Here is a 12,581-nt window from a genome sequence, read left to right as displayed (position 1 = left end):
GGTTAATAAGTTTCAAAGGTTGCTAGCTCTAATTCATCAGCATCACGAGCAAGTCGATAGATTCGAGACTCTAAAATGGAATTTGGGGAGTAACTGGGTTTTTTTCTGTCAAGTCCTTCTATGGGAAACTCTTGGTGAGGGAGGTGAAGGCTTTCCCCGTAAAGTCTATTTGGATTCCTAAGGTGCCGAGGAAGATGCATTTTTCTCTTGGTTAGCTGCCAGAGGGGTGATTTTGGCGGAAAACCTAAGAAAAAGTAGATCATATGCATTAGCTGGTGTTACTTATTATGCAAAGAGACGGGTAAGGAGGTTGATCATCTTCTATTACATTGCAACCTGACCACGAGACTGTGGTCGGATATGTTTAGCTGGTTTGGTATTTCCTTGGTGATGCCTAGAACTGGAACGTAATGTTTTCTCGTTGGAAAGCTAGAAGGAGCAGGATAAAGTGCAGGGCTTGGAATATTGTTCCTTTAGCTTTGATGTGGATCGTTTGGGGAGAGAGAAATAGGAGGGCTTTTGAAGGGGTAGAATTGACTTTTGGCCAGTTGAGGTGGTGTAGCCTCCGGTCCCTGGGTTGTATAAAGGATTGGGTGTCTTTTGTGGAGAACCATGCCCTGTTGTAGGTTCTTTACTTCTTGGTATACTTCTTGTATACGGCCGACTTTGGCCTTGTGATTAATGAAATGTTTACCTGATCAAAAAGGAAAAAAAAAAAGAAACTGCACATGCTGGTAAGAGATTTTAGTACATTTGCAGCTATACTAGCATGGGTTCTTCTGTATGCATGTGTTTACACTGTTAATTCACCTTTTCCTGTGTGAATAATTACATTGAAAGTCTTTACACTGTTGATTCCCTGTCGAATATGCTAGTTTGACTGATTTATGAATTGTATTCATTTCTAAGTGAGTTTTCCATTGTGCAGATTGACTGTGACAAAACAATTATGGTGACATTGAAGCATGATGACAAATTGCAGGAAGGTTCAGAATGTTCTTTTCAGGTACAAATTTATATTGAGTCTTCACCAATGAGTTTCTGGTCAATCATGTTTGCCCTGTTTCTGTATGTCTATTTTTCCCTGCTGCTGCTCCCTTCCTTTTACCTTTTTCTTCCCTGGTGCAATATGATGGCTATTTACAAGAGCTTGTTTCTGTTTTTCCAGTCTGCCGTTCTTTACACTACCATTGATGGCCAAAGAAGAATCCGAGTGTCAACTTTGGCTCTGCCTTGCACAACTATGTTGAGCAATCTGTTTCGATCAGCTGACTTGGACACCCAATTTGCTTGCATCTTAAAACAAGGTAGACAATACTATGTCATAATGCACTGTGCTACATTCTTAAGTATAATGTTGAAAGTTCACCCTCCTTATTCGCCCCCTCAGGGTTAGGGGGCATCTCCCTTTTTCTTCTCAATCTATATCTCCATTTTTTGAATTGCTAAAATTCTTGGGAAGAGTTTATCCTCTATAGCGTGCTTCTGCCTAAGAAAGAATCTTTGGTTTCTGCATCTATGCTCCATTTTCTTCCCTTTATACCTAGATGATCTTTGACACTCAATTTTTCCTTATAAAGTATGGAGTTATTAATTCCCCAAAGCTGCATGGATTTGTTAATTTCCAAAAGCTGCACTTCTATTTGCTCCTTTCTCTTATGTGCATAGCCAAACTATATGTAAGATTGTGCGTGGACACCTTCTATGTGTCCATTGGTACAATATCAAATCTGATTGTTTCTGCAATAGTGCTCACTTATAATCCCCATAACTCTTGTTCTGCATATATTTGGAATGAATATTTGCTAGATGGGGGTGTAACTTTTTTGTCCAGATGTTCTGTAATTTTTGGATGCTATGTAAAAGCAAAACCACGACTCGAACAAAGTGAGAACAAAGAAAAATAAGTGTCTTAATAAAAAAGGAAAAAAAAAAAGAGGCACTGTAGGAATAAGGAACTGGTGTTTGTTGGATATCTCTTTTATATCTTATGGCAGAATAGCTAAATAATATTTTCCTTTTTTTCCCTCAGATTTCAATTCGTTAGGATGTATAGGAGAAATTTAATAAATTGTATATTTTCCTTGAAAATGCAATTAATACACTCCTTTGCTTCCTTTCACATTTCTTTTGACTAATCAACCACAGCAAACTTGTCATCTCTTTCATTGATGAAGAAGCTATATTTATCTCCCAGTGTCCGCAGAATCAGCTGCACAAGATCCTGCATTGAGGGCTTAACATCCTGCTTCTCTAGTTCTTTACTACTTATTAATTGCATTGTTGTGGTCGACATAATTACCGTCACGAGTTATCAAGTGGCCTGCTTGCTTTTGATGTTTGATGTTGTCTTTATCTCATGCATTGTTGCTATTTCATTATTTTGTTCCTTTTTCCTCCTTGTTTATCTTTTTTAAAGAGTAGTCCTACTTATGTTATTTTTCTTGCATGCAGCTGCCAGTGAAGTACCAACCGCTCCTCTCTCACGGATCAGAGAACAAGTGACAAACCTTTGCATCAACATTCTGCACTCTTACCGTAAATATTGTGCCACAGTGTCATCCTCGGGACAACTTATTCTTCCTGAGGCACTTAAACTTCTTCCTCTTTACACACTGGGTATATCTTGCCTTCTTTTTTCCCAAGCCCTTCATTTCCAAATGATTTGACAGTGTTGGTTTATACATGCAGTGCAATTTTAAAATATTTTTCTTGCATTATTTCCTCTTCTTCTCCTTGTATCACCTTCCTCCTTATGTTCCTTTTGTTGCTATCCGGTGTATTATATGAGTTGAGTTGATGTAAATGATATGAGGGAAAGTAGTGCCAAGAAAACCTCGATGAATGAATGATCACCCATTCTTAGTATGTGCATTCAGCTTCCGAGTGCTTCCTACTTATAGTGCATATTAAATGAGTGACACTAATTTTCTCTGTCACTACAAAACCATTACTTGTGCCAATTTCGTGCAAATAATAATGTAAAATCTATATTTTTATTGAGTTCTCATATTATTTCAGCTTTGGTTAAAAGCACTGGACTTAGAACAGATGGACAGATCGATAATAGATCCTTCTGGATTAATTATGTTTCCCCACTCTCTACTCCATTGGCTATCCCTCTGGTCTACCCCAGATTGATAGCAATTCACGAACTTGATACAATGGTATGTACTTGTATTTATGGATTTTGTTTCCCTCTTTTTCTTTTGCCTTTCTAAGTCAAGTTGGCAGTTCTGTACATTTTCTTGATTCATTTGAGACATTATTATTGAATTACTTTTCTTACGTTTCATTCTGTATTTGAACTTGTAGGAGGATGGAGATTCTCTTATTCCTCATTCTATGCCGCTTTCCAGTGAACACATTAGTGACACTGGTATCTATCTTCTCGAGAACGGTGAGGACTGTTTGATATATGTTGGGAACTCTGCAGATCCTAATGTTATCCATCAGCTGCTAGGCATTTCATCTGTTGAGGAAATTCCTGCTCAGGTAGTTTGACATGTCTTCTGCTGTTTATTGGTGTGATATTATTCATGTATGAGAACGTAAAAGGGGGAAACACTTTCTCAGCATCCGTTTTCCTAGATCCTCTTTTGATGCATGTTGCTTAAGAAGTGTATTTAATTTGTATGGATTATTCTTGAATGGCTTTGGTTAGACTATATAAATCCATGGTGACTAGATGTGTCAGTCAGGTTGCATTGCAGCAAGCGAAAGCATGAGGCTTGCATTCAAACCGCGTATCCTATTCGAGTGTTTGTGTTTGTGCCATTTCATTCAACGTGTCATGTCTTAAAATTAAACCTGTTTTTTTTTTTGTGAGGGTGGTGGGTGGTTTTCCTGCATGTTCGTTAGGTTCTTGATTGACAAAGCAATTAAATGTTCCCTGTTTTTCCCCTTGGTGAAGCAAAACAATTACTTATTGTAATTTAGCTTTTCTCGCGTCGATTCTGAATTTCCCCCCTCTCAGTTTGTTCTGCAGCAGCAAGACAATCCACTTTCTAAGAAGCTCAATGACATCATTAATGATATTAGGCGCCAAAGGTGTAACTATCTCCGGTATGATTCTTCTTTTTCTGTGTATTTGCTCCTCTATTTACTCCCTTTTAAATGATGGTTCCTCAATTACAATTCATTACTTATTAATCAAAACGATGTGATTTGTTACCTATAACACATAATATGTCTAATTTCTGATAAATTCTCAATTTGATCTTGGCAGCTTAAAATTATGCAAAAAGGGAGATTCATCAGGTTCGTATCTAGCACCATGCTTTTGCATTTCTACCCTCAATCTTGGCATATCCCCCCAGGGAAAAAAAGATAAAATAGTCTAAAGTGGAAAAAAGGAGAAGGGTTAGGATAATTAATTGTCAAACTGATCTATATTTAACGTTCTTGCTGCTCTTAGCTGCTTAATGTTAACACTTCATCTGATATCTTGCAATGACCATCATTCTCGCTTTGTTTATTAACTCACCTTTAGCCATTCCACATTCTTTAGGGAGTACTTTGGTTTTACAACAGTATCGCAACATATCCTGAGGTTTATCTGAGGTGTAGAACAGTTGTATCAAAGGATTACTTACTTCTACCCTTGTCTTATTGTTTATGGTTATATAGCTTTAATTAACATTGAGGAAAAAGAATGATTATATAACATATGCCAAAACATTTTCTACATTTAATAAGCATGTTCATGTGAGATTGGTGTGGAAGGAAAGAGTGTCAAATTATATGATACATTCTTGGTCTTGGCCCCATCACATTATTAACCTTTGAATCTCTTTGCCAGGCATGTTATTTTTCTCGTACATGGTAGAAGACAAGACACAAAATGGACTTTCATATGTTGAGTTTCTAGTACATATCCATCGACACATTCAAAATAAAATGGCTTGAGAAATATCCAGTTTTGTTCATGAATTTTGATTATAGAGAAAAGGGTACAGATGGGGTTTCAGTATGAAGAGGTGCAGATCAGCTTTCAAGGTGTGGCCGTGGCTTCAGTTCTCTCTTAGTTTTTCTGAGGTGTAGCACCTACTCATAGGGGACAAACAAAAAGCAATAGTTTTATGTATTTTAACAGTGATAGTGTTATTTATCATGATTATTTTTCTTGACGTGAAATGTAGAATTAAAATGGAATTAGTTTTATTGACTGTATTGGTATGGTGTGAAAAATGTGTTTCTATTTAGCCTTTGTTCTCTTGATGTCAGAGCATCATCAACTGAAGTTTTGAGCGTTGTTTCAATCTACTTAGATTGACCTTTGGGAGGCCTTTCTGTCAAAATTTGTTCGAGCTATAGATAAAGGACCTGATTCAAATTCTTAATATACCAAAACAAGATCCTTTGGTTCATTATTACAATCGTATTAGGAATTAAGTTCTCATGTTAGCTTTAAACTGAATTTGATCAATTGTTGTAAGTGACGATTAGAACTTCCATCAGAAAGACCTGAAAGATTAGTGTGGAGTGTAGACTGGCATTGGGAAGAAAAAGGTAGGCAAGGCAAACATTGTGGCATTCCTTTTAAGCCAAACAAGATAAACACATCTTGATAGAACCATCCTATAGAATTCCTGCCTTGCAGATTCTCCTTTTGCATGAGTAACCGTCGAAGCTACTTTAGATTAGCAAATTTTCTTTGCGTATGTGACCTTACTTTGCCAGAAAGTTTGCACATTAATCTTCTTCCTCAAGATATAAGATTATATAATTGATATTGGCCTTTTTAACTTGAAGCAAATATTTACAATTTTCAATAATAATCTTAAAGAGGATGGTACTGTATGACTTTCCAATAAACTTGATAGGAAGTAGGTAGTCTGTTTTCACTTTGTACTCTTTGTATTCAATTTGTTTTGCTAGCTTTATCCTTATTTGGTACTCTTATGATTTTGTAATAACGCTTGAAGGTAGGTGCCACAATCATGTATGTAGTTAAAAGAGCCAAAAACCGTGTGGTCTGTTCCATGGCAATTGCCCTGACAAACTTTGAATTCGTCTTATGTCATGTCTCATTACAAGGACTGATGATACGTGGGGGCTCTTTGGCTTTGGCGTCTTCAACACTTCTTGGAAACATCCCCGCAACTTCCTCCCTATTGTTTTGTTTTGTCTTGCCTTGTCCAGGGCCGGAGCGGTTAATCCGAAATTTCTTAGACGAAAAATTATGTTATATATGCATGATTAAAATTGTTTCTTATGTATATATATTAGATGTTGAACCCCCTTCGGTTAGTTCAGATGTTCAATTATGAACCCCCTTAGTGAATATCTTGGCTCTGCACTGATCTTGTCCCTGCCTCCACAAATCCAGCTTCCAAATACTGCTACTATCATCGGCGGAGCTACCTAGGGCTAGGGTAGTTCGGTGCATATTCTTTCTGAAAAACTAAGTCAATGTTAGCTATTATGAGTGTGATTTTAATTATGCTCGCTCTTAACATTACAAGATGAAAATTTGCATACCTTCCGCTAAATTCCTCATAATTTTAAGCGTGTTTGATTTTACATGCACCAACAGCCAAATAAGCTTATAATTAAAAAAATATTGTTCAACCTGTTTTTATTTTAAAGTTTACTTAATTATTTTATATGATTCAATTGTTAAATTATTTTTATAGTTCAGATCGATAATAGTGAACGGGATCACATCTTCTAATAGAATACGTCTTTCCATTGTATTGTTTAGTATTATTCACTCTGTTTAGACATATGTGCTACACTACAATAGTCCAGTTTGAATTCACTTAACAGGCTGGAGCTAAATCTAAAAAATTACTATTATTTTTTTAATTCAATTTATATATGGTCATTAAAAATTCATTTTCTAGGGTAGATCTTAGAAAGTGGAGAATGTATTTAAGTCTCATTTTATTAGTCATACAATAAAGTTGGTGTAATTATAATTACCAAATTAAAAAACAAATCATACAATTATAATAACACGTGTTTCTAGTAAGCTGCAGTTTTGTCTTTTTAAAAGTATACAGTAGTTTTGCATTGAAAAAGAAAAGAATAGATTCTCTTTTGTGTGGAAAATAATGTCACGTAACTACTACAACTGGATGATCTTAACTGATGTTTAAGTCAACGTATGGATATCAGTGATTAATCATAACGATAAGATTCCATAAGTATCCATTTTCTTTTACGTATTACATTACAATAAATAAATTGGATCAGATCTCATTTCCATCGCCCCTATTAATTTGACACACCCATTAAAAAAAATATTACTATTAGATATTTATTTTATCAAATTAACCTTATTAACTATGTTTTGAAAATATAAATTTGAGTAAACAATTCTGTTTAGTCATTTAATGTGAAAGATAGTATTGAAAAAACATAATAAAATTCTCTTGATTTCATCAAATGGACAATTAAATTAAAACAATTATTTTTAGAAATTGGACCAACTAAAACGAAAGGGAGAGAGTATTAAAATTGTACTCTCTTCATTTCATTTTAGTTGACCCTTACTGACGGCACGCCCCTTAAGAAATTATTTAATAGAGATTTGTTTTACTAAAATAACCCTATTAATTATGCATTGAAAATATGAATTTGAGTAAATACAATGGATAAAAATCAGTTTCGCCCCTCAACGTTACTTTAAAAATCAAACTCCCCCCTCAACTTTAAACAATAAGCATTCTCCTTCTTTTTTTCCTACTTGTCTTTTTTAAATACCTATTTTACCCTTACACTATTAATCTTTATTTTTCTCTACCTCTTTAAAATTATTATCTTTTTTATTTTTAATATATATAATAAAATTTTGTAAATAAAAAGAAAATTATTTTCTAGACAAACAAAAGTGAGAAACATATATTAAGTATATAAGTTAGTGACGTTCTAAATGGAATAAATGACCATGATATGAAAAATTATTTATTAATAATAATTAAAAATGTAATATCTATTTATATTAGTGAAAATAACAAATAAAAATAATTTTATAAACATATTTCAATGCATGTAATATAATAACATATAACAAAAATAGAGATATATTTTATACTAAATTAATTCAAAAGTTTACTTATATTATAAATATATACTCCCTTTGTTCACTTTTACTTCTAGCTATTTTACTTTTTGAGATCAACCTACATGAACTTTGACCAAAATTTTAAGATGTATAATTTAATATTTAAATTTAAAATTTAGATGAACAGAACATATATGAAAAATGTTATAAGTTGCAATCCTTCTTCATATTTATAAAATGAAAAAATATATCTTAAAATATTTGTCAAAATTTATGCAGGTTGATCTGAAAAAACGAAAAGTGACAAAGTAAAAAAGAACAGAGGGAGTATATCAAAACTCATGTGCATATATATATATATATATATATATATATATATATATATATATATATATGTATATTATATATATTACACACGCACACACTTAATGCATATAAAATAAGAGATACGGTACAAGGTATTGCTAAACTATATCTTAAGTTGTTATGACACACTTAAACTTTAAGGTAGGTCTAATATCACCTAAACTCATTTTTGCTGATCTGATAGTCAAGTATCACAATATTTTTGTACTCCTTTTGGGCAAGACGAAAAATACTTGTGCGTTATTTCAATAAAATAACAATTAATCATAAAAAATAACATTAACTTTTGTGACAAATTCATTAAAAAGGTTAAACTAAAAAATTTTAATAAAAATATATAAATACTTGACTAAAATAAATAATATCTACTATAAGAAGATATTGCTAATGCCAAAGTTAAAATAGATAATGTCAAGGTAAAAGGAGGGAGAATGCTTATTATTCCAAGTAGAAGGGGGAGTTTGATTCTTTAAGTAAACGTGAGGGGGGAAATGATGTCACCCAAATACAGTTTGTTTAATCATTTAATGTTGAGGATAATATTGAAAAAATATAATAAAATTTTCTTGATTTCATCAAAGGAACAATTAAATTGAAACAAATATTTTTAGAAAGAAGGTCGATTAAAATGAAACGGAGGGAGTAGTATTATTGAAGACTAAATCTTCAAAAGGAGCAGTTACCATTTACGTACTATAAATGAATTGTAGTTCTAGGTGTAATAAAATTAAGCTATTTTAATCTGTTATATTAAACTATTCTCTTTTTTTTTCATGATTAACTTCACTTACGGAATATATGATTCGTTATATATAATTTAATGTTTATAATTCAGTGATAGTATAAAATAATATTACTAGTAAATAAATAAAGAAATAAAAATCGGAATAGACGTGTCACATCTAAAGCAGGATTTCCACTACAGTTTACTCCTACAGTACGGAGAGTCTTTTTATTCCTCAGTATTTTTTTCTGCACCAATTTTGTTGAATTTACTTGTTTTAATCCATCAAAGTTTTAGCTTTGTTTGTTAATCACAATAAAGTTCAATTTTTTCTGCGAATTTCAAGCTTAAAAAAAACATGAAGGTTCATCCAGTACCGAGGACCTTTGGTTTGTCTCCGTCAAACGCCTCCGTTTGCCGGAAAAAGAAGCTCAGGCGGCTACCCCATATCTTCGCGAAGGTTCTGGAACTTCCGTTTCATTCCGATTCCGATGTTTCAATTCAGGAAACTCGTGATTCGCTGCGATTCGTCATCCCAACTGATGATGTCGGTGATGATGATAATATTAGGACCCACATAATTGAGATCTATCCAGGTGTTACTAAGATTGTTATACGAGGCGACCACGATGTTTCTGATTCATCTTTGTCTGGTTTGGAGATCGACTTGTGGCGGTTTCGGCTTCCGGGGTCAACTGTGCCGGAGCTGGCTAGTGCCTGTTTCAGCGACGGTGAGCTGGTGGTCACGGTGCCTAAAGGGGAGGAGGACGGTGCCGATGGCGATGATCATGGTGGGGCTGGTCGTCTTGTTCTTGTACAATAATCCCTCTTTTGCTCTCTATTTTCAGCTATGTTGTTTTCTAAGTTTTCATTTTTGTGGCTCGTCCTGGTAATGGGATATAATTTGGACTATCTAAATGTTTAAATGAAATGTTCTTATCATTACATGTGTATTTGATCTTTGAATTTTTGGGGGTATTCAGTTTATGTACAAATGTTAGCATAATAAGTCTTTGCTTTTCAATACTTATTACTGCTTCAGTGTTCATTAATGACATCCTGATTTACTCATGGAGTGAGGAGAAGCATGCCAATCACCTTCGAATTTTTTTTCAGACCCTCAAGGATCATGAATTCAAGAAATTCAAGAACATGAACTAGGTACATATGACACTTATACACATAAAAACTCGTGTAACAACATGTCATCTGGGGTTCAACTTATTCTTATATACCTAATGTGCAGGAGTCTGTTTCCGTTGTTCAAACTCGTGACCTCTTTGTCACATGGCAGCAGTTTTATGAGTTACGTCAAGGCTCCACTTCTATTATTAGTTGTACAGCTAATCCTATAATTAGTAGGACACCCCAGAAAGGAGAAAAAAATGCTCTTTGTGAAATTTCAATGGCAATGCATAGTCAAAGCTTGCTTAAAAGTTTTGGTATTTGAGTTCTAGGAGTTTTTAATAATCACAACACGGCGTACCTTGAGTTGCTTATTGGATTGTTCTATATACTATATTAGATAAGATTTATGATTGCCAAAGACTGAACTCTCCTCTTTCATACAAGAGTATTTATTTTTTGCACCCAAGGGTGTGACCTAGTGGATCAATGAAGTTGGGATGAGCACCATGAGGTCTCAGGTTCAATTCCCAGCAGAGACAAACACCAGGTGTTTTCTTCCCATTTGTTCTAGCTTTGGTGGACAGAGTTATCTGGTACCTGGTGCTGGTGGGAGGTGGCAGGTATCCCGTGGATTTAGTCGAGTTATCTAAAAAAATAAAATATAGGAGTATTTATTTTTGAGTGATTGCCCGTTGTTATAGTCTTAAGGAAATCAAGATATCTGTATATGTACATGTGGATGTCTTACTTCTTCCCTTTCTTGTGGTTTAAGATTAAGTCTAGTCGTCCACAACAATATTGCTTTTTTGCTTACAGAAATGTTTGTTCATCTGAAGTACTTTGTATGATGATTGCAATGTTGTGGCACCTCTGTAAAGTTGATTTTTCCAGTTCCTTTTACTTCCTAATCTTGATGCGCTTGTGCATGTCAAAGCAGCTAGATATAAGGTGATGATGCTTGTGTAACTCTGTTAAGACAGCTCCAATTTTCTAATCAAGAGGTACCTGCAGCCTCTGGTTCTCTGAAATATCTTACAGAACATAATATGTTGGTTGTTCTAGTAGCTTGATTGTTGTTGATCGTACTGGAGACGCTTGGCTATTGTAAGTTGGAGTGATTGAGAAATTTCAGAACGAACTTCAGGGAAGCATAAATGTGACAATGGTGATAACTTAATTAGTTGCATCCACCCAGGGGTGTGATCTAGTGGACAACGAAGTGGGTGAGAACCATGAGGTTTCGAGTTTAAATCCCAGACAAAACACTAGGTGCTTTCTTCTTATCTATCCTAGTTTTGATGGATAGAGTTACTTGCGCACCTGGTAGGAGATGGCAGGTATCTGTGGAATTAGTCGAGGTGAGCATAGACTAGCCGTTATCAAAAACAAAATCCGTCAATCTTGTGCAGTCCCTGTGCTATTTATATGGTACTTAGTTCTACCTTTTCTGAAATTTTGTGTTCTTTGAACTCGATCGTCTCCTTCATTTGGTCATAGTTCCTCAGTTTTTTCTATGCCAATATAACCATGACCGTTGAAGTACTATTGGTGTATTAATACGGGATTCCTTATAATAATGGTACATTTGATGTATCCAATACATATTAATCCGTTTCTAAAATTATCATCAAGTGGTATATAATAAGTATGTTTTGACATTCTTGTTGGAAACATGAATATACCAATTAAATTAATTTGAACATGAATGCTCAAGCGTTCTAGAAGTGTTTCGTCGTTTGTTAATATGTCAAATCCAGAGAATGTATAATAAAGATATTGAGAGGGGTTGCTTCATAAATCAATATGTTAAAATGAAGTCGATAAATTTGATCAATCTCAATACTGAAACAATTTTTTTCTGAATCGAAGAATCCTGGTAGAATCAGGACGATGGTATACTTGTGCCCTTTCAGAATGTACCCAAGTCATCTGAGATATCAATTGGAGATCTATAAGGAGCTATTTTTCTCTATTTTGCAACAACTCCAATGTAATCCCACAAGTGTTCAAATGCTGCCGTTTTAGCTATTGTAACCTCTTAACTTTGCTTTCTTCTTCGCTGTCTTATACCTCTCCCTATTCGCCCTCTTTTCATTCTCGTCTTTGCTCTCCCTATGCAACCTTCTTGGCTTTCACTTATCCTACAGCGTACTAATGACAGGCAACATTAATGGAAAAGCAGAGCAAGCACAGCTTGAAGAGAGAGGTTACCACCAGGCACTAAACTGGTGATGCTGTAGTTTCAGCTCCATCTTTGACTTACTTTTTAAAAACTATTCCTTTGTAAGCTTTGGGATTCTCTGTTTATTGATCTGTCAATATGCGATCGTCCTACTATTGAGATTCACCATC

General features: G+C 34.5%; 2 protein-coding genes across 8 annotated transcripts in view; both read left to right on the top strand.

The window, feature by feature from the left end:
• The window catches only part of LOC107875267 (protein transport protein Sec24-like CEF), a 29,072-nt gene extending 23,868 nt beyond the window's left edge, over positions 1–5,204 (top strand). For all 7 annotated transcript variants that reach the window (XM_047414255.1, XM_047414254.1, XM_016721907.2 and 4 more), the window contains 8 exons: positions 929–1,006; positions 1,169–1,307; positions 2,455–2,619; positions 3,022–3,167; positions 3,316–3,495; positions 3,977–4,065; positions 4,229–4,260; positions 4,802–5,204. In XM_047414255.1, coding sequence (XP_047270211.1) covers positions 929–1,006; positions 1,169–1,307; positions 2,455–2,619; positions 3,022–3,167; positions 3,316–3,495; positions 3,977–4,065; positions 4,229–4,260; positions 4,802–4,908 — 936 coding nt within the window. In that variant the 3' untranslated portion in view covers positions 4,909–5,204. The remainder of the gene's footprint in view (positions 1–928; positions 1,007–1,168; positions 1,308–2,454; positions 2,620–3,021; positions 3,168–3,315; positions 3,496–3,976; positions 4,066–4,228; positions 4,261–4,801) is intronic.
• A 3,901-nt stretch (positions 5,205–9,105) lies between these two features.
• LOC124899401 lies at positions 9,106–11,698 on the top strand. Its single transcript, XM_047414250.1, has 3 exons — positions 9,106–9,892; positions 10,218–10,262; positions 10,348–11,698. The coding sequence occupies exons 1-2, from the start codon at positions 9,460–9,462 to the stop codon at positions 10,232–10,234; spliced, it is 450 nt and encodes a 149-aa protein (XP_047270206.1). The 5' UTR covers positions 9,106–9,459; the 3' UTR covers positions 10,235–10,262; positions 10,348–11,698.
• The last annotated feature ends 883 nt before the right edge of the window (positions 11,699–12,581 follow it).

This window comes from Capsicum annuum, chromosome 6 (assembly GCF_002878395.1).
Source record: "Capsicum annuum cultivar UCD-10X-F1 chromosome 6, UCD10Xv1.1, whole genome shotgun sequence".
Classification (NCBI taxonomy): Eukaryota; Viridiplantae; Streptophyta; class Magnoliopsida; order Solanales; family Solanaceae; genus Capsicum; species Capsicum annuum.
Note: the sequence above shows the minus strand (reverse complement) of the source record. Positions and strands in the feature narration are given on the sequence as shown.

Coding starts and splice junctions, on each gene's coding strand:
- LOC124899401 (XM_047414250.1), top strand. CDS start 9,460: ATGAAGGTTCATCCAGTACCGAGGACCTTTGGTTTGTCTCCGTCAAAC.